The sequence below is a fragment of the Danaus plexippus genome, chromosome 20 (genome assembly GCF_018135715.1).
Source record: "Danaus plexippus chromosome 20, MEX_DaPlex, whole genome shotgun sequence".
NCBI lineage: Eukaryota > Metazoa > Arthropoda > Insecta > Lepidoptera > Nymphalidae > Danaus > Danaus plexippus.
The window spans coordinates 1,334,393-1,357,566 of NC_083550.1; the positions used below are offsets into that span (position 1 = coordinate 1,334,393).

The window sequence follows — 23,174 nt, forward strand, 5'->3', positions numbered from 1 at the left end:
GAGCACTAATTAAAGTATAATCCCGTTCTTTATAATTGCATCCATTAGCTAATAACTCTCATAACAATTTAAGTTCAAAATGTTTTATTACATCCTAAATTAAAATCAGCTAAGGTAATCCGTCAACAAACGTCTGCAAACAAGATGGAGGATAAACAAAATGGCCGACGCAGGTGCAATTTAAATGCAGAGTTTAGTCATTTTCCTTTTTTATGGAGATTTCAGCTTCCGTAACAACTAAATAAAGAATTGTGCTTTTTAGGATTAGAATAATTTATTGTTTTTTTTTTATTTCTTCTTCTTCTGCGGGACTGCTTAACGAGTTACTTTAATGAATACTATGCCATTATAATTATGTTCATAAAATAATTATATAAGTATTATAGAACGACATCAACGATTTTTAATTAAGAAAAAGTGTAATGTGTTTATAGGAAATCACCTTGCAAGAGAGACATATATCTTTTCGAATGTTGACGACAACAATAAACAATTAAGTAAAATATTTAAAAAAAAATTCTGTTCTAGGCATAAAAATTTAGTTTTAATTGTGGCTTTGATATTTAAAAAGAGACTGATAAAATCAAATATTACACAGGTAATTAACGTAACATTTAAGTACATTGCATATAACGTTCAGAAATGAAATGAAACAGGGTCAGTCTGTTATACGTTTATGGCCTTATTGACCTTGGCTGTTCTGTGGAGACCTTGTACTAAATTATGTTCTCATGCTTGCTATAATGCGACATGCGTTAGATAAAAGAAAAATGATCAATGTAAGAAAATTTCAAATTAAAAAAACTTTAATATAAATTTCAAGCTGAAATATTGAGAAGGTGTCATAATTACCAATTTATATAATTTTAATTATCCTTAAACATATTCAATTACTTAACTCCATTTGGTAACTAAGAAGTTTGTCGAAACCTCGCCTCTGGCTATAGTTCAGTGGGCGAGATATTTAATTAATGGGTTGCGGGATCAAATACTGTAATGGATAGCTCTGTGGCTTCCAGCTTGGATGAATAAATAGCTATTCTATATATTCAATCACAAATATAATGCATCGTTTATGAGTCTTTGAAATTTTTCTTATAAAACAATCTGTTTTATTTTGCTTTATTTATTAAATATATTGAAATGCGACTTGTATTTTTTTAATAAACAATGTTTTTACTTAATAATAATAGTAGACTTGTTTATTTAAATGACACGGAAAACGAAAACAAAGAAAAATCTGTTGACATTATAGAGGCTTGATGTAACTAAGTGAATTCCGTAGGCTAAGTAAAGAGGTTAGAGGGTTGCTTAATAGATTGCCATTTCTCCTCAAATATACATATGTATATTTGGGAAAAATTTCAGTAAACTGCGTTCATTGTTATAGAATTAATTATATTGATTAAAAGAATACATTTATATAGCAATTGATAAATATACAATTAAAATTATACAAGGTAAATATGTATTCTACATGTAACGTAAAAGTAGTTTATTATTGTATAAGTACAGTCATAAATTATAAGTACATTCTTAAAAGACCTCACATTATTTACTTTCTCAAAGTTATGACAATATAAATAAGGTATACGATACGATATAATCCTTACACAGCATCTCGCTTCAAAGACACGCCCAGGGCTACAATTTGCCAAATGCTTGTTAAATAACTACCGTAAACTATACAGAGTTAATTTAATAGCGTATATTATTACATTGCTTCTATTTATTTAACAATTGAAGAGTATAGTTTTACAGGAATCATAACATGAATATTTTGTTATTAGTTGAACTTTTCCCAAATAATTTATTTATTGTATAGTTTAGTCTTTATAGCGAAGTTATAAAAAAAATTCTACGCTATATAAAAATAGTTTCTTTCTTGGCAAAAGTATATTGCGTGAAAATTTTAATTCTCTCACAACGAAACTGCAAAACACTATTCTATTTATTAAAACTGTCTTATCTTAATATATGTAGTTTATATCTGTGTATATAGTCGTTTTTTGGTCAAAATTAACACTGATCATATAGTATTACGAATTGTACTAAGTGTTGATTTATATGGAGTACAATTGAGAACAATCCGAAGATATAATAATTATATAAAAACAATCAAACTGTAAGTTATATATCTTGATTAAAAATATTTAAAATATCTCGCAAACATATATACAAACTACTTCTGAATTAATTATAATCCTTTATCTTCGTTAATCTATTTACAATCAAATAATGATAAAAAGCTAGATTCAAATCTACAGTACGAATGTATAAATAATTGAGACATCAATATGAGCTCGCAAACAAATAGAAGCCATCCATCCCCCTCCTGAGTACAATGAGGCCTAATGCACATCATCACATTTGCACACACGATTCAATTTAGACTCACTTGAATATACGAAATAGAATATTGAATATTAAATATTAAATAGATAATAAACATTCTCAATATTACATTCTTATATTTTATTTATTTATAAATATGTTACGAATAAATTAATTTATTTGCAAATATAATACTGTTTATATTAAAATTCAAAAACCATATTGCTATTACGTCAACATCCGGTAAATACAACGATCATATTTCAATAGTTTTATTTTATATAATATTTTATTATTATTTATAAATATTAATTTAAAAAGAAATTCCTGTTATATTGTTTATTCGTCGCGGTATCCATTTGCTTGATAAAAATATCTATATAATATATAAAACCGATAAACAATACAAGATTAATAAAGTTATGTAGAGAAATGAAATCACCTGTAACACTTTGACTAAGAATACATCAGTGGTATAATTAAGCCATTAAAAAAAACATAACCGTACATTTCCTTATATAATAAGAATAATATAATTATGCCTTATATCGGACGTTCCAATAACAACAAATTTTTAATCAAAATACTATACAGAACAGTATGTTTTTCATAAATAATACCGCATCCGAGTTTCTTGAATCCCAGCATATATACGCTGAGCGTGTTTGTTCAAAACAAATGACAGTCGATATTTCAAAGTCGCATCTTTCTAAATTATTTCATCTCACACATATTTCATCTCGGCAGTATATCCAGGAATGTGTGTGATCATCTCTATCGCTATGACGTTTGGAATAGCGGCGCTATACAATATTGAATGCTATATATATACAATCGTATATTGCTCAATGTTAAGCAATTTAAAGTCATATCAATGACTAGTGATTTCCTATAACAATAGCTAGTAAAACAAAATAATAAAAGTTCTCTGTTAAAATAAACTGAATGTTCACTTAAAAGAAATAGTTTCATAGTGATATTTTAGGTCGCCAGAAATTTTGGGGGTCAATAAAAGTTATTTATCGACATAGAGGACACGCAGGTAATTCTATAAGTCAATATAATGTTTATTTTATTGTAAGAACTAAAGAAATAATAGCACCCTATGCTGTTATCTTAACATATTTGATTTACGTTGCGATCTGCTCGATTTGATGCGATAGCAAAATGTATGGTTATATTTTTGAATACACCTATTGGACATAAACTCGTAATATAGATATATTTTCGCGGCTGCAACCTATTGATGTTTGATATTGTATTCAAACGTATGATTAATCATAAATTATACATGATACCAAACAGCAGAGCCATCTATAGTTGGTATTAATCATTCATAATTCAACTATGTTTTTTTCCTGCGGGAAGGAAGAGAAGATGGGTGTAAAGAATAGCTCATATATTATTCTGCTGTATGTACTTTATAAGGATTCGTTTAAATCCATTCAGTAGTTATATGTTTATGAGTAACAAACATCAACACGAACAAACTTCCGCGTTTAACTTTAATTGAATTTTATTCAATACTTTAAGATGTCGTAGCATAATTCGTAGAGGGTCTACGGAAGATCAAATTATTTCTTCTTAATTGTAAAAGTATTCGTATGCTGATACTTTAACCTCTAACTTCTAACAAAATTAAATATTATCGACATTAACTTAAAGTAAAGTAAAGTAAAATAGAGAGAAAATAAAAATAACCTTTTCTTTCGTTAACTGGTCTAAATATAGGGAGCGATATTTAAAGATTACTTATAAGGAATTTATATGTTGCTGCTTCTGAACTCTTGTTTAAAACAATATAATAATAGTTGATTAATATAACATATATATTTATATGAATTATATCAAAATTTTTCATAGGCATATGTAATTTTGAATATACGGGACCTCCGTATTCTTTTCAATAGAAATCATGATATTGCTATTGCTGTAATAAAATTAATAATGATGACATATTCCTTATTCAGCATCACTGCTCCAGACGGAAGCAGGTGAAATGTAAAAACAGTAAGTAATTTATGACTTGATGACGTAAATGATATATTTGCCCCGCCTTGTACGATCCTTCATACGTGGAACAACAGGGTGTTTTAATATTTACTTCCATTTCATAAGCCTTACTTTGTTTCATTTTAAATGACATAATACTGTTCTTATAAGGTTTTTTATTTAAACAATAATACGTTGTTATGTTTAAATAAATAAGCAGAAATAACGATAGGAGTAATGAAATTAACCACTATATTAATATACAAAAACCATAAAGACAAATTTAAAATCAGATATAAATTACATTTTAATAATAGAATTATTATATAAAATTCTGATATACCTATATTATATAAGATCCTAAATAAAATTGTATAAACGTGTCCTTCATTCGGTTTTGTAGAAAAAAAAATGCATGCAGCTTTTAAAACAAAGTCCCAATCATGTGGCAATTAAAAATATGTGAATCGTTGAAACAGATCGCCCTGTGCACTGAAACCGCTGACAAAGGCTGAGCGACTTCGCCCCGGGCGCCGCCTAATATGGTAATATCAACCTGAATAAAGCTTCGATACAGAACGTAAATGTTTATGTCCAATGTTGTATTAACTCTCTCATTTTGACTATTACATAGAGAAATCTGTTTTTTTTTTTGTAAATATATCAGCTGGTAAAAAATCAACATAAAGTTATCATCAAATGGAATAAACTTTGTATAGAAATCTATGGATGCACTAAGAAAATTCATAAAAAAATATGTAGATAGATTCTCGATTCCGTAGCGAAAAATCGATTTCTTACAAAAGTAACTAAATTTTTATTGTACTTTGAATATCTAAACTTTTGAGTAATATTTTGTTTAATTGAATTAAAAGTTATATTCACGATTGTTTGTTTGAAACTGTACATTTTACGTTGTATGTCACATCGCTATTGGTAGAACCCTAACGATGGAATACAGATAACAATGCCGTAAGAATTCAGTATTCACATAATACGTAAATAAAAAATAATACGTCCGATTTCATCTCGGCAGCCGGCACCTCCGCGGGGCATGCTATTGAAAAGCTTATCCGATTGGCTTAAAAATGATCTCGAATTACTTTCAATAAACGCAGTTATAAGTTCAAATATTCTGCCTTTGTTGTCATTGTTTTGTGTTTTATATGGATAATATTTATAGATTCATTTTATAACTAAAACCATTTCATTTTTATATAAATATACTTTCAGTTTCGGAACGGCGATATGGGCTAAAGCCTAAACATAATAAATCTAAATGTTGCTTTAAAAAAATATAAATAAGAATATTATTCAATTTATTGTCTAGTCTTGTGAGTCTTAGAGAAAATGGCCGTTAAAGTGAAAACAAATTAATGTTGAAAATTATTTACACTAATACATATAATACCATTTTATGATTGTTTTTTTTATATATTCACATTTTCCTAATAATATCTAAGGATTGAAATTAAAGATAAAATGAACTAAAAATTTCTTATTTTCATCGTACTCTAAGTATTCTCCCGAGTTACGACGCAATAAATGTTAAGAAAATTTTAAATTGAATTTTTATCACTTCACTCCCATTTACCTATGACTAAGAAATCTATAAAAATAAACAAAGACATAACTCCACTGGAACCATAAAACTCTTGAATGGAATACGTAGTCTATCGTTCGGGAATTTTCAAATTTACGATCCGAAGAATCTGTATTTTATGATTGTTTTAGTGTCCATGCCGTTTAGACAATGCTTTTAAATATTGAAAATTAATAATTCACGGGCGTTCGCACATTTTTACACTGTTATTTTTCGATTTATTTGTATTTTTGATATTAATGTTGAATTTTATTGTTATTTTTACATGTATTGTGCAAAACAGATAACTTAGTTCTAGTTGGTTTTAGAAAATCGCACTTCGGGTTAGACATTTCCCTACTCAATACAAGATGATCGTTATTAAAGGGGTCTTGAGGCTCAAAATTGTTTATGATACATCAAAAAGTTTAATCGCTAACCTGAATTAGCATCCATATCAAATAGTTACAAATCTCTAATAACCTAAAACAATATTGTTGTAAGAAATTTCTAAATCTTTTCACCTATTTTTGAGGTTAAACTACATAAGAAAAACGAATACGTATGAATTCAATATTCTTTAAAACTTCTTTTTGATTCGGTTGTGGGTACTTTTTTAATGGTTCCTATCCTTTCATTATGAGTATAGAATAATTAAAATCAGTGATTTTAATATATATGTACATATTAAAATCACTGTATGTACATATGTATAGTCACTGTATGTACATATATATAGTCGTATCTAGAAAAGTATTCTTTTACACGTTTTGTATTTAATTAATAATTTTATGATAACTACTTATTAGAAACCAGGAATAAAATATTACAATGATGTCCTCTTTAAGGTTAAATTACATTTACAAATGATGTTTCCATGTAGTCAGGTTTTGAAGGATGTCGAGGATAAAATCATATTTATTACTTTAAGGTAGACGGGTAACATTCTCATGATTCTTCCATTTCGTATTGTTAACCGACTTTAAGAAGGTTCTCATTTCACCTGTATATATTTTTTAATTATTACTGTACAATTCGTCTACGATAACATAAAAATATCTTTATTTAATCCAATATTATTCCAGATAAAAAAAAAATATTCCAGATTTATCGGCCATGAACAATGAGTTTTGATGATTGCTTAATTTACCTTAGCGTTGGGCTGCATTTAAAATACTCCATCTAATATTACACATAAAATATTTTGATTTTGATCCCTTTTAAGGAACTGAAAGTGATGAAAACGTCTCACTGGGAAAAAGGATTATTATAGGTACTTTACTTTAAAAAAAGTTAAAAATACGAAATGAACGAAGCACAAAAACGTTTATAAAAGGAAACTCGACTTGCTCTTAGGAAGTCATTGCCTAGTATTTATGTAAACAAGGGAAATGAAACTCGTACAAAACCTCTACAACGTACACTAGAAGGTCAAATCTGAATTTGATGTTACTGTCACTAATTTTCAGTATACTTTGTCTATACTGTCCTTTGTCTAAACCACATTCACATAATATAGTATTTACGTTATTTATTTAGTTTAATGAATGAGAAACGGGAAACGTCGTATGTACTAATACGTTGCAAAATTTGGACTATCCACACAGGTCGTATCTGCGGCATAGTCAGTTAACGCTAAATGTACTTATGCCTTTAAAAATGTTGATATAGTTGACTATAGTATTGATACTACACCCAAAAAAGAGGAATGACATCAAGAATCTGAGAGTTTATATTGGCACTTCAATACCAAAGGCAATAAAAGAAACTAATTGCATGTAATTTCACTTTTATCACTTTCTTTTTTAATTCAACGCCAAAATGTATAGCCAATTACTTTATTGAGTATTCGACATTTTAAAGTAATTAACCCTTAACAAATAGCTGATATTCATGCATAAAAGAAAGAATCCAAATAGCTTTCTATAGATACTCGTTTAACTATTTTTCCCATATGTGACGGTTTCCTACCTTTCTGACTGCAATGCATTTATAAACTTGGTTGGTGTTAAAAATTTGTATAAAAATAACTGTATGAAAAAAACATGTTTTATTTAAAAAATAAATAAACTTTCAATGTTTTTACATTGTCTAAAAAATCTTAAACCATTTTGATATAAACTCTTAAATAAAAAGCTATACATTTTTCTTAATAGCTCAACTTAACAAGAACGTAGATTAATATCCGCAGTTTTCATAAAGGAAACATTAATATTAAAATTAGTTTTCATTTAGATGAAGGTTAGTTCTGACGGGAGCTGGGTTAGACACTGAAAAATTACACGCTCGCCTTGAGAATTTGTTTAATGAAAGATATATTTTACCTGACAAACAAAACATTTTCATTTTTATGAGAAAATTTTACCCGGTAAATTTGTTTTATTATAAAAAGGGTTTGATATATTTAAGGATAATAAACACAACCTTCTTGGTGTCTAAAATTATAACAAAATTTCTGGTCTTATCATTAAGCTTGTCCATAACGACAACTTAAAAGTCCATCGCCATATATTATTATTAAAAAATAATAGTAAAAATTTTTTTCGCAACCATGATCACGAGCAGTCATGAAGAAGTAAATTAATAAAATATAAGTAAAATCCGAGAAAGTTGGTTTTAATTCAATTTTTTATTTAAAACTTTTTAAAAATAAAAGGCAATGTACAAAGTGGAGTAAATAAATAAGCCACTACACAAAAGTATCTTACTAATTTAAAATATACTTCTCTTTTAAATGAAACTAATATTTTTCGGATAAACTACGCGTGATTTATTTTTGTAAATAAAACTACATACTGCCCCCGTTTCGGTTACTTTTCAGCAACCGTGATCACGGGCAGACGAGATGATATACTTCTCAACCTAAAGGATGTAAATTGTAAACAAAGATTTTGCTTTTGATAATAATAATAATTATTATTATTATATTTCAATGCATAACAGAACTGTTCCCGTGCAGGTCAATAATTTCTTATTATTAAATACAAAAATTATTTTACTGTGGTAAAATAATCACGAATACTTTTATTTAAACGTTTTAATAAAAAAAATTTGGACAGAACTCACATTTTTATTTTTAACCTGACGTTTGCTTTGTAGTAACCGTCATTGAAACATAGCGTAACACATTTTATTCAAGATAGAGGTACGTTTTAAATTAATGTTAAATATTAATTTGCATTTAAACGTGTTACTTAGATACTCAATCAAAAGGTAAATTGTGGATTTTTTTTCATTTTTTTATTAAATAATTTGTATTTAACGATTACTTACGATGTCAGTCCTCGTCTAGAATCATTGGTTATTTTACCTTGTCATTTAATCTTCATGACATACATACAAGGGGTAATAAAAGTTGATATCTTTAAAATACATCTTTATTAGTCTACATACCGCGACATAGCATGCATATCTAACAGATAACAAAATTGTCTACTTACATACTTACATACCACAGAATACAGATTATATAACAAAAATATAAAATAACAGCGCTTTGTCATTTTTAAAGAACATTAAATTTTAAAAGAAATACTTAGAGTATACCGCATGTAAAAGTCATTTAAAATAATATAACCTTTTTTCAATGATATGTCATAAGTTTTTTAATGTTTTTTTTTTCTTATTCTTTAATGTTACATGGATCTAAAAATAAAACTAAAATAATGGACGACTGTTTTAAGTATTCTGTTATTATTCCTCATTATTAATATTTTTTTATTTTATTTTATTTTTCATAAGGTATTGATTTGAGTTGAAAAATTTGTGCATAAGGTTTATGACAACTTTGATTTGTAGCTTTCAAATGATGTAAATGAGACTTAAATATCAAATCATATTTTGCGAAATACACTCTGAACACAAATAAACAAATTAATATAATTATTTTTTAATCTACAAAAAAAATTGCAGCCAGTGCTATTATATTCAAAAAGAGAACATATCAAACGTACTTACCAATAACAACTAAGGAGGTAATATGGAAACGATAACTGTTTAATTTAACCCAAAACTTAACTTTTGTTGCTTCTATACCATTTTTTACATTTTACATAAAACATTAAAAAGCTAAATTAATACAACCGTTCATTTCAATAAACGAGTCTTACAAATGCTTACCTTATTTAACTGATGAGGAATTACTTCACTAGTTATTATAAAAAAATATAAACAGATTTATTTATATTGCCATCCATGTATATTTAAAACAAATAGCCCACATCCGTTTAAAAACCTTAATACAGTAACAAAATGATCATATTTGATTGATAACACTTAATATATACTAAAGTATGTAGAAATGTCAAAAACATTTTGGCAGTATTTAACATATAAATGCCGTCATATATAAGTACTTCTGTAGCCAATTAAAATATTCCTTGTAATGTTTTATTATACACAATAGACATGTAAAAGTTGAAATTCATACTAACGGTATATTTAAATGCTCTATACATAACCTATATTAAAAATGAGAAGTTATGAAATATTCTAAATATCTAATTAATATATAAAACAAGGCATTACATATTATTATTAAATGAGCAATATATGAAAATGTATAATAGCTTCTACATTTGTTCCCATACAAGCTGTTGGTGATAAATATAATCGGTTTAAGCAATTTATGCTTCAATTAATAGATTGAGAAGTTTAATTTTATCGTTTTAATTACATATTAATTGTATTCTAAATCAGTATTATCTACAGGTGGACGTGGATTGTTAACAACTGCCTCGGGATTGATTGAATGTACCGGTGCTGGATTCATAATTCTGTTTGGCATTCTAGATATATCGACAACAGGCAATCTAAGAATATAATCTTGATCTAATCTGTCCAATCTGGATCTGTCAGATAAAGGTATAACTCGTAGATCAGCTGTCGATGTGGATGCTATAGCATTAAGTCTTGGTATCCTATGTGCTAAGGACCTAAGTCTGGAATTATCAGAACGGTTTTCCGGTACGTAATTCTGTTCTGTACGTCTCTCTGTTCTGTTTGATGTGAACATGTGCTGATATCTTGTTATTTCACATGGCAGTAACGGTCTTGCATCCCTACCAATTCTTTGTACGGTAATTTGTCTCTGGCTGGGATTGGAGTCGACAGGGTTCGTTGGATGCACTAGAATACTGCTTTGGGTGACTCGAGTAGGCGATGGGAAGTTCAGAGCGAGGAAATCAGGAAGTGGAACGCAAAACACACCAAGCTCCTCCTGAAACATTTATAAAATTAACTCACATATTGTTACATTATGAGCAGTGAGAATTTTATGAGCCATATCACTAAAACTGGGACAATTTTGACAATCCAATTTTATCCTAACATTAATCAATTATAACAATAAATAGGTCTATACTAAGCTGTCATTACCCACTCATATCTTATTAATTGTAAAAAAATTAACAATAAATGCAACAAGTTCTATACTATTGTATGGAATGATTAGCCTTTATCCATAAATACAATGAAAAATACAACTTCTTCAACTAGACTAATATGACACTATATATATATATATATATATTGTTTATTCGACATTAATACATTGAAGCCAGTGTTAGGTTTATAATTATGGAGGTATAATTATATTATTATGTAATTAATAAACTGATTTTAGCATTTCTATTGAAGGATTTGTTGGAATCACTCTCACTGCAGTGGCAGTGAACTTAACCATGAAAATAGCTTATGATGAAACCTACTAAGCAATAAAAATTTTAAATGAAATGTCTAATGTATGAATACTCATATAGTAGACTAAAAAACTAATGAACTTACAGATGAGTTTGGCGTTCTTTCACTGTCGGGGGTTGTAAGGAAAGGTTTCCTTTCAATCTCAGTTGAACCATTACTCGCTGGCTTCTCGTCCAAAACAACATCGGGTACCACTTGTAGATCCTCTGATGGGTTCGGAACGACCACATATGAAGCTATTATACTAGACAATTGGTCTAAAACCTGGAATTTGATAACAAGATTAATGTATTAAATCTCTATAGTCCTTGTTCTATATAACTAAATTACCAGATATTATATATTAAATATTTGTTGTGATACCAATTTAAATTTAAAAGGATACAAAAAATTAAAAAAAAAAAACTATGAATTTTATATTTTATTAAAATTTAACTTAATTACCTGATCTGCTAACAATCTATGTTTAGGATCTTTAACCAATAACCTTTGTATTAAGAATACCGTGCTATCTGTTACTTGAACTGAGTTTCCGTCACTGAAATAAAAAAAAATACAGTTTATAACTTGGTTTCACTAGTGAAAGCAAATTTAAATAAAGGAGGTTTTACTATTAGGTTTTGCCTTAACATTCTAATTGAGTATAAAGTATTTTTAGTCTTTAATTGAATATTTAAAAAATGGGTGTAGTTCTGAATTCTATCATATACCTTTCATTTTATTTACATGCTTTTTTTGTATTTATTTTATGTACCAATTTTGAATATTGGTTTGCAGTTAAATTGACAATATTTGAATTTAGTTCCAATCAAATAGTTGATAAACAAATGTAGAAATATTTTCTTGTCATTTCGAAATTTATGATTTTTTGTTAATATTGAGACTATTGATATAACAATGAATTCCCTACTTTTTATTTCAATTATAAGAAGAAAAATCCTTGAAAATTATAGCTCAAACACAAATCAACAAGTAAAACAATCAAGAAACCTACAATTACAAGTCAATTTAATACATAGTTAAACCTTTTTAAAATAAATAAAGCTGTTTCTTATAACAGAATATAGCATTTAATATACAATAAATGAACAAAATTTACTATCTGTAAGCATAAGAATTTGAAGTGCAAGTATTACTACAGATTATATAATAATAAATTATAAAATATATTTATATATATACTTACGGAGGAATGTTATAATTGGCTGCCTGAATCCTGCTGAAGAGTTGGGCCAGGCTTGTATCACAGAAGGGAAACTGTCCATATAACATGGTATATAGAACTACACCCAGAGCCCACATATCCGAAGGTTTACCGAGGTAAGGCTTGCACATTAATACATCGGGAGATATATATGCAGGGGAACCTGAAATATATATATATGTATATATAATCAAGAATCTTCATACAAAATAATAGCTCCTTTATTAAAACCAATAATTAGTAATCAATGGAATCTTAGAATATTAATAAATATACAGTAAACATATAACTAAAAATTTTACTAAAACTTTTTTAAACTACATTTTGTATCATTTATCTTACATATTTCTCCTCGCGTATATGACACTAGTAAATTTATCTTCACGGAAACAGAAAAACAAATTCCAAAAATATATATATTTAATTCTATTTAGAAATAAAAATCTTTAGGGTACACTGTTAGAAATTTTATCATGTTTATCAAATTTCTTTAAATTAAAAAAATTAATAAAATTCTTAAAATATCAAATGTTGTTCTGAAAATGTAACCTTAACTTTCAGATCTTAAGCCTATTGATTAAATTATATGTCTATATACCTCTCTGATCTTTCAATAGATCTCTGTCACTTCCCAAATGTGTTCCTAAACAGAAATTTGTAATAATGACTCGTCCAGTTCTTTGGTTTAAAACAATATTCCCAAGCTTCAGGTCTCTGTGAACTATGTTTCTCTGAAAATGTTATGCATTAACTAAAGATGCAAATTTATAAAGTAATAATTCTCTGAGGACGAAAGTATTTTACAGTACATGCCATACATTTAATTAATTTTTAAATAATTCTGCTCACCTTATGTAAATTAGCAACAACCCTAACTATATCATAAAAGATCAATATGGCTTCCTTTTCAGGAACTTTCTTCACTTTAGTAACATACTGTTGTAAATTAATGAGTTCACTACCCTTTTCACTAAATTGGTGTGCATTCACACAATCTAATACTAAAAATAGCCTTTGTCTCACACGACCAGTGTATATTAAGCCTGGCCCATTTGGGTTGGGAACCTCTTCAACAGCATGGTCCTGGAATTTTATTTTTAATATATCACATGAATATAAACATATAACGACATCAAAAGATGTATTAATTCTACTGTTGATTAAGAAAATCCTTATTCAAATAACTACTAGTTAAATAAACATTACTTAGAGAACACACACTTGTAATTATTAAACAAATATTGCCACTAACCTTAAACAATCCATGATGATGTATAACACCATCCTGGTCCTTTAATAATGATAACAATGAATACTCCGTGTGCAGAAGCATTTTGCCTTGTCTGTCATCCTGTGTTTCAGTTTGCCCCTCGTTTCGAAGGGTTAATATTTTTATTTGGTAGAATTCATCAGTCTTTTCTTTACGAGCCAAACACTGCACTATGCTCTTAACAGGACTGGGTCCTAGTTTAGGTCCTAGTAAATAAGGGCCAGCTTTACGGACATGCTTATCCGGAACTGGGGTGCCAGGAGCAGGCACATCGCTTTTATTATATAGCACTTTTGGTTTACGGGGAGAGTTCGGGCTTAACTTTTTCGAATTCTTGAGAACAGAACTAGACGTTGAACTTGCGTATGCAGAAACCCTCGCAATCTTTGGACTCGGTTGCAGTAACAAAGGTCGAGTTCGTTTACCATGATTAATACTAGTGCCAGGTTTTTCTTGATCCATAACTTTACTTCAACCAGCTGTAACGTTTCACTAAGAATTACAAAAAGATTTTGATGTTTTTTTTTATGTTTTTACTAAGACATTATATTAAAGACAAATACGAAAGTAAAACCAATGTCCTTTATTTATTTGGACAAATCACACATTGAAATGTCTGTAATCATTGAATTATAAAATTGTTTAAAAATCTATACCACAGTATATAAAACTCTTCATCTTGTTTTAGTTTAATATTTTCTGTAATATGTATCTAGTTACAAATTAATGTTAGCAATAACTATTTATTTAGACTTCAAACTATATTTTATTGTACTGCAGCAATATTAGGAAATGATTTTAAAAATAACTATTTCAATAGCAACACCAATGTATGATACAGACTTCTGATTTTGACAGATATTTTTAACCATGTTTTGTGAAGACCTATGCAGTTCCTGACTATATTTTGTGACATAACAACCAATAATATTGCGAAATATATAAAAACATAAAAAATTGTAAATAAGAGGGCCTTCAAACATTATGTGGAAGGGCTTAAGAATAACACACACCCAGCTTTCTAAGCTACATTTTAATGGGCACAAACTTCAACCTGTTGGTGTACCCGCTTTAGATTCTGTATTAAGTGAGTGGTATGAGTTTTGCAACAAGCCGCCTAAAGGATTTGAAAAATATTTCAAACCGGGACCCAGTCAAAAACAACAAAAAAAACCGGAGAAAGATGAATCTCCAGCACCGTCAAAAAGTACGCCGCCACCATCTAAGCCGAGCTCTTCACAAGAGAAATGGAATATAAATATGTTTTCTAACACTGGTGGTGGTAGAGGTTCCGGCCGAGGAGGCTATGATGGTCAGGACAAAGAAAAGTGGATGATGTTCGGCGCTGTGGGCGTTGTAACCTTACTTGCTTCCATCGCATACTTCGAACTAAGATACAGAGAAATAAGCTGGCGAGATTTTGTAAATTTATATTTAAATAAAGGAGCAGTCGAAAAGTTGGAAGTAATTAATAAAAAATGGGTTCGTGTCCGATTAAATCCAGGATCAGCACTCGAAGGGAAAATTATTTGGTTTGCCATAGGCAGTGTTGATTCATTTGAGAGAAATTTAGAAAATGCACAAATAGAAATGAGTGTTGAACCACCAAACTTCGTCCCTGTTATTTATAAGACTGAAGTTGAGGCTGCGAGTTTAACTGGAATGCTGCCGACATTATTGATAATTGGTTTTTTGATATATATGATGAGAAGATCAGCTGATATGATGGGCAGAGGCGGGCGGAAGGGTGGAGGACTGTTTGGTGGTGTTATGGAATCAACCGCTAAACTTATTAACCCAACAGATATTGGTGTGAAGTTCCAAGATGTAGCTGGATGTGAAGAGGCAAAAATTGAGATTATGGAATTTGTTAATTTTCTTAAAAATCCCCAGCAGTATATAGACTTAGGAGCTAAAATACCCAAAGGTGCATTACTAACAGGACCTCCTGGTACAGGTAAAACACTTCTCGCTAAAGCCACAGCCGGCGAAGCCAACGTCCCTTTCATAACTGTCTCTGGTTCTGAATTTTTGGAGATGTTTGTCGGTGTTGGTCCTTCAAGGGTTCGTGATATGTTTTCTATGGCTCGGAAACATGCACCATGCATCCTATTCATCGATGAAATTGATGCTGTTGGTAGAAAGAGAGGAGGTCGCAGTTTTGGAGGTCACTCTGAACAGGAAAACACACTTAACCAACTTTTAGTTGAAATGGATGGTTTTAATACAACAACCAATGTTGTTGTGTTAGCTGCAACCAATCGAGTGGATATTTTGGATAAAGCTCTGTTAAGACCCGGTAGATTTGATCGTCAGATCTTCGTCCCGGCTCCAGACATAAAGGGTAGGGCTTCCATATTCAAAGTACATCTTACACCACTGAAGACTACTTTGAATAAGGAAAATTTGGCTCGTAAAATGGCTGCATTGACACCAGGTTTGTATATTTCTCAATAAATATATTATATACAATTATGTTACAATTAACTTCAATAGTAATATTAATCATATGGTCTCTTCCTCATTCTTTTAACATGTATAAAAGTATTAAAACAATATATATATATCAACTAAATATTTGTTTATATATATATAAACTAAATATTACAGTTCTTATATTACTTAATTTCTGTATTAGTAAATTAAGCAATTTACTAATACAGAAATTAAGTCTTAGTAAGCACTTAGTATTAATGTTCCTCTCCAATTGTAAACTATAAAAATTCGCCATGTTTCATAAATATTCTAGATTATTGATATACAAACAAATACTTAAATAAGTTTATAAATTACTTTGCAGTTTATGAGAATGTAACAAACAGCGTTACATACAGCAATCTTTCCTAGTACTTTCAAATAAAATATGTATATATATTTCAAGAATTGCTACTGTAATTCACTGTATTTGAGGCACATTAGCAAATTTTTCATTCAGTTTAGTTTAAATATAGTGTCGTTATTGCTTATAATATAATTTTAGAAATATCAATCACATTTTAATTAAAGAATTACTTTTAATAAATTACAATATAAAAACTCCAAAACACACTCAAACATTTTTGGAGTTAAAAAAAACTATTCTTATATCGATCTTAATGACTATTATTCAACTTTTATAACTAATACACTAAACTAGAATTACACACATATATATAATCAAACATCAATATTTTGCTATAATTTGTTCTAATGAGGTTTTTTTCTATTTCCAGGATTTACTGGAGCTGATATTGCCAATGTATGCAATGAAGCAGCGCTGATTGCAGCTAGAGAATTAGCTAACGACATCACAATGAAAAACTTTGAACAAGCAATTGAGAGAGTTGTCGCTGGCATGGAAAAGAAATCCAATGTCCTACAACCTGATGAGAGGAAGATTGTAGCATACCATGAAGCGGGTCACGCGGTTGCTGGGTGGTTTCTACAACATGCTGACCCACTACTGAAGGTCTCCATCATCCCTAGAGGCAAAGGTCTAGGTTACGCACAGTACTTACCAAAAGAACAGTATTTGTACAGTAAGGAACAACTCTTTGACAGAATGTGCATGACCCTGGGTGGCAGAGTTAGTGAAGAAATTTTCTTTGGTCGAATCACTACTGGTGCTCAGGATGACTTGAAGAAGATAACGCAGAGTGCTTACGCTCAAATTGTGCATTACGGTATGAATGCTAAAGTTGGAAATGTGTCATTCGAAATGCCCCAACCAGGCGAAATGGTTATCGATAAACCGTACTCAGAGAAGACGGCGGAGTTGATTGATTCAGAAGTAAGAGATTTGATCAACTCAGCCCACAAACATACAACCGATCTTTTGATAAAACACAAACCGAACATCGAAAAAGTTGCGGAGAGACTCTTGAAACAAGAAATATTAAGCAGGGACGACATGATCGAACTCTTAGGCCCAAGACCCTTCCCAGAGAAGAGTACTTATGAAGAATTTGTTGAAGGCACTGGATCGCTGGAAGAAGACACGACTTTGCCCGAGGGTTTAAAGAATTGGAACAAAGAGAAACAGCCAACAATACCTCCACCTCAATCTATACCAGGAGCGAGTAAAAATTAAGATACTGTATTGTAGTAGATTGTTGAGTTTATAGTCATTTTATGTGAAATAAATAGATTACCTTTAAGAATTAAAGGCTTTTTTTGTTGTAATTATTGTTTGTATGACTAGTATTTTTGAAGTGCAGCACGGACTTTCGAAACCGTATAAATACATCCCAAATCATTCAAACAACTCAATAGTAAAACCATATTTTGTACAATTTTTCAAATGTACTGTGATGGCATTTTTTTTTAAATACAGAGATTGTATGCTTCTTAATAAATAAATTCTTCTGACAATTGTCTATTTTTATAATACAGAGGATTTAAATAACGTACCACATTTTCGAGTACCAATATATTTAATTGGCCACTGGCAGAAATCAAAAAAATTACATTTACCTCCCCTCTACGTAATTTATTTTGAAGGGCGAGCACTTTCACACATTCGCGTTTGTAGACGAGATGTCGCCAAAGTAATAAGTGACTGTGCCTGTCCTGTACATAGATAAGAAGGAACAACTTCAACAAAAAAAAAACAGGGTTATATTAAAATTATAATATGAAAATATTCAAATATTGACTGAATTTACATCCAGCCTTCTTTCTGTTTATTTAAATATTCACTACCATTACTTTATACATCACCAATTTCTTAAGTAAATTCAGTTTTTTGTACAATATAAAAAGAATCTTATATTAAATCTATGTTTACACGCGGGTTGTGTACAACACGCCCGCATTCTCATTAAACTTGATCTAACCGAGCGAACGAGAAATAAGAAATTTAACAAAATAATTAAAATTATGGTAATTATTACATGTACCTATGCTATTTTATGTTCAACATTTTATGTCAATATTCAATTATTATCTATTCTTAATTCTATCCTATTATATAACATTATAAATGATGAAAAGGTATCTGCGCGATATCATTCAACAATAATCCATTAACAATTCGAAATCCATTCACATCTATCAAACAGAAAATTAAAACTAATCTCAGTAACAACGAAACATACGACGGTCAATGACAGTCTCTGATTTTTTCTCCTTTTGGTTTCCGCCCCCTCTTTTTGCCGGAAGTGACGCCGGCGAGAACCATCGCAGCCCTTTTAGCAACGCAAGATTTACAAAACCAGTCTTCCGTGGCCCCCGGATCCTCCGTGATTCCAACACAGATCCAATGGTACCACCCATCGCATCCGTCACAACCTATCATCGGCGAGCCATTGTCTGGCCGTCCACAAGCGGGACATACCCATATTTTGTTTCCTTGTTCGTCCACATAATATGGTGTTGGAAGTGGTCCGGTTGGTTTTTCTACAGAAACTGGTGCCGGCGCTTGCGGTTCATCTGATATCGTAGCTGGCTCGTCTTCAAAATCTTCGTTATTACCTTTCTTCGACAAAGGTTTTATCAAGATTCTTTTATATTTAGAATGACTCGAGGGTGGACGATTCTTTCTTTGCGGCGAACCAGGTATAGGCGGAGGCGATTGTGATTCTAACGGCTCTGAAACATGATTATGTTTAGAATGTCTCTGCTTTGGTGGCCTCGTTACTAAGGCAGATATTTGGGCTAATTCTGGGGACCGACTGTGCTCTCGTGATACGGATTCCTCTTTAATAGGAGATGTCTCTTCCTCTTCTTTCTTTACAACAGGCTTTATATTTAGTTTATATACATCTGGAGAGCTGGGTGGCATCGGTGAATTTGAGTTGGAAGAAGCTAGTTTAAGGGTAAGTTTAGGCACGAGACCATCTGCCGACTTTTCTTTCTTTTTCTCTTTCTTTTCTTTCTTTATTCTATCTTTAATTTCCTGTCTCTCTTCCTTATCCTTTTTCTTTTCAGACCTATCTTTATTTTTGTCTTTTTTATCCTTCTTCTTTTTTATTTTAATGCCATCCTTATCTCGTTTTTCCTTTTTATGAGACTTGTCTTTCTTCTTCTCTATATTATCCGGGTCTTGAGAAATTTCTGGAGCAGAATGTTTGACTGGCGTTGGTTCAGGAATTGGGAGCGGTTCAGGTTTAGAAACAACGGCTTGTGGTTCTGGTGTGGGTATTCGAAGTGGCGTTGGATTTTCTCGTGGTGGTTCAGGTCTAACTGGCTCTTTAGGAGGATTCAATTCAATCGTTATATCCGGCTGTACGGGTGGCATTTTATATATACTTGACTTATGATCCTTATTTGATTTAGATTTCTGTTTTTGTAAAATATTTGGAATGGTTGGAGATTTGTGCTTATCATGACGATCTTTGTCGCGCCCCGTCATTGCTGATTTATGCATCATCCTGTCTTCTTCGTTTTCAACAGGTATAACCTCTAAACTTGGACGTCTAAGCATTGGCGGTATTTTTACAGGAGACGATCGCGAAGAATGAGGAAAGTTACCCATCGGCATAAGATGATTGGGGATACCGGGGCCGAGACCACCTGGTAGAAAACTTGATCCTGGTATAAGCCCTGGTCCGCCTGCCCCTACAGCAAAAGGATTACCAAGGATATTTGGGGGTTGTAAACCTCTTAGTGCAGGGTTGTTAGTCAAACCAGCTAAAAAGTCCCCACCAGGTATTAAGCCATGACTAGGTATTAATCCCGGACCTGGCATCATTCCCCGTCCTGGTGGCATGTTAGGAAAGAATGGAAAACCAGGTGGCATTTGTGGTAATTTTAAATCATTTTTAAGCCTATTAGACTTAACTGACTTTTCACTTTTAATTTTAGACTTTTTCTTTTCTACCATTGGCATCATTTCAAAGGCCAACTGTTGATGCTGTTTTTTGAGTTTTGCTTCTAATTTCGCTGCTTTATCTTTTTTATCTTTATGTTTCTTTTCCTTCTTCAATTTTGGACTGACACTAGCAATATCTTTGGGAAAAGGTACTTGTAACGATTTATTTATTGAAAGGCCAACTGATTTTGGCTCAGGGGATGTATTTCTAGAATGAGGCACTGGTTGAGCATCCAATGAATCATCATCAATGTTGATAATTTCGTGAGACCTAATATCTATTTCTCGCGACAAATCAACTGGACTGTTATTATTGTTCACATATTCGGCACTTTTAACTCGGTTTTCACTTATTTCATGTGATGAATTCTGCAACCTTGAAATTGTTGTATCTGGCTGTGAAAATAATTTTTCAGGAACAACTTCTGGTGTATGCTTTTCTTCTTTAGATTTGTTCGATATTCTTTTAAATATATTAATCTTTGATCTATCTGGCTGAGATGCTAACTTTTCTTCTTCATCTATAACCTCTTTTTTGATTTGAACATCCGGAATAAGAGAAATTGTGGAAGATTGATGTTTGTGAGTAGTTAAAGAATTGGAAACGAGCGGAGATTTTGAAATTGGTATTTTTTTAGGTACCGGAATTGAATCTTCAGCAGGTAGAGATGGCCGAGTTGTGACAGGTGGGGGTGGATCTATTGGTTCCTGTTTTATAACTGGCCTGATAGGTTCTTGTATTGTAACAGGTGGCGGTGTTGGTAAAGGTATAGGTGGTGGTGGCATTGTTGGTCTTACAGGTGCTTGTAAAGGCCTTGGCGCAGGCATTGTCACGTGATTATGATGCGTTGGATGAACGTCTTTACTTTTCATTGGATATCCCGGAGGATACCTCTCCAATTTACTACTATCTTTAGATTTACTACCCTCACCTTTATGACTCTTATCTTTTCTTTTACTTTTCATAATTTTTCCATTAATTAACTTACTCTTCTTCGATTTCTTATCAATTTTATCTAACATTGGTACTTTAATTGCATTTGAATGGTGTGAATTCACTTTATGCTTGTCATGATGTCTTTCAGAAATAATAGTAGGAGGCTTAGCTTCTGGTAATTTACCTTCTCTAGCTGGTGAAAGAAAACCTGACATAGTCATCATAACACTGCTAATTTCCCTTGTCCTTTCCTCTTCATCCAGTCGTAACCTTGGTCTTTTACTATTTGGTAATGAAACTGGATCAATAGGCCTCTTAAATATATCTTTAGGTTTTTCTGGACTGTCTGTGACAGATATTTCAGGACTTGTACAGGACACATTAGCATCAACATTATCAATACCATTTTGCCGAATTTCAACTGTTCCTGCAACAACAGGTGTATCTCTTTCTTTCTCTGGGTACATAGGAGGCAAGTGCTCATGCACATGCATAGGTCTTGTAACTACCTCATAACTGCCAGGCTTAAGGAAATTTAAATTAGATTCTTTAGGTTTTGGGAATCTTTCTGTTTTAACAGGAGGTGGAACGGGAGGCACAGATCTAGTATACTCTCCTAATTCTGGCAATTGGATGTGAAGGTCACGAAACACTAACCCTAGGTCATTCAAGTTTGGTTCAGTCCTATTAAATTGTTCGGCGTATCGGTTAGCTTGAGTGCCCAAAGTACAAATGTACTTTTCCAAAACATGCACTAAAATGTCGAGTGGCGTAGAGTTTATCCCATTCCATCCTATAGTTTGGCATACTTGGGCAACATTCCTCCGTAATATCTCTCGGGCGTACGCCTCTGACATTATGACACCAACAAAGTTATCTGGAACAAACGTATAAATTAAGATTAAAGCCGAAAAAACACCTTCAAATAATGTAAGCGTAAATTGCTGTTCATAACTAACAAAATCACTATGAAAACATTAACCTGCACATATGATAGAACACTTAAAACAGCAAATCTCATGATTTTCATACCTGCAAGTGTCTAGTAGTACAGAGACAATATCCCAAACAGGTGAATACTTGAAGTTTGGAACAACCATGTATGCTTTGCTACAATATTCAAAATTCACGGATAAATTATTATAACACATTTAGGGTTTACCATGCAAAGTAACGAAGTGTTTACGTAAAAACTTCTCAGCATTCTACAAACACAGTGCCCCGTGCGCCATGATTGCATTTTGGGTTGTCAATGTTTAGTGTTGCAAGAGAATAATAAATATAATGGCGGTCAATTATAGTCTCGTTCACTGAAAAGTATTTTTTATGATTTTTGGACTAAACAACAAATCATACAAGTCTATA

At 31.1% G+C, this 23,174-nt stretch overlaps 3 protein-coding genes across 4 annotated transcripts; 1 reads left to right on the top strand and 2 right to left on the bottom strand.

The window, feature by feature from the left end:
* Window positions 1-9,269: 9,269 nt before the first annotated feature.
* Window positions 9,270-14,857, bottom strand: LOC116773970 (serine/threonine-protein kinase 40-like). The gene is made up of 8 exons (XM_032666569.2): window positions 14,739-14,857; window positions 14,065-14,561; window positions 13,662-13,895; window positions 13,411-13,543; window positions 12,795-12,975; window positions 12,053-12,146; window positions 11,693-11,872; window positions 9,270-11,126 (listed from the first exon to the last, which is right to left on the bottom strand). Exons 2-8 carry the CDS (start codon window positions 14,542-14,544, stop codon window positions 10,587-10,589), a joined length of 1,842 nt encoding a protein of 613 aa, XP_032522460.2. The 5' UTR covers window positions 14,545-14,561; window positions 14,739-14,857; the 3' UTR covers window positions 9,270-10,586.
* A 69-nt stretch (window positions 14,858-14,926) lies between these two features.
* On the top strand, window positions 14,927-18,226 carry LOC116774105 (AFG3-like protein 2). The gene is made up of 2 exons (XM_032666756.2): window positions 14,927-16,519; window positions 17,295-18,226. Exons 1-2 carry the CDS (start codon window positions 15,067-15,069, stop codon window positions 18,149-18,151), a joined length of 2,310 nt encoding a protein of 769 aa, XP_032522647.2. The 5' UTR covers window positions 14,927-15,066; the 3' UTR covers window positions 18,152-18,226.
* Window positions 18,227-18,475: 249 nt separating this feature from the next.
* Window positions 18,476-23,057, bottom strand: LOC116774104 (transcription initiation factor TFIID subunit 3). 2 transcript variants are annotated; one of them, XM_032666753.2, is made up of 2 exons: window positions 22,842-23,057; window positions 18,476-22,686 (listed from the first exon to the last, which is right to left on the bottom strand). In XM_032666753.2, exon 2 carries the CDS (start codon window positions 22,664-22,666, stop codon window positions 19,163-19,165), a length of 3,504 nt encoding a protein of 1,167 aa, XP_032522644.1. In that variant the 5' UTR covers window positions 22,667-22,686; window positions 22,842-23,057; the 3' UTR covers window positions 18,476-19,162. The 2 variants fall into 2 exon arrangements, with proteins under 2 accessions (XP_032522644.1, XP_032522645.1); XM_032666754.2 differs by having other exon boundaries at window positions 22,972-23,036.
* Between the last annotated feature and the right edge of the window lie 117 nt (window positions 23,058-23,174).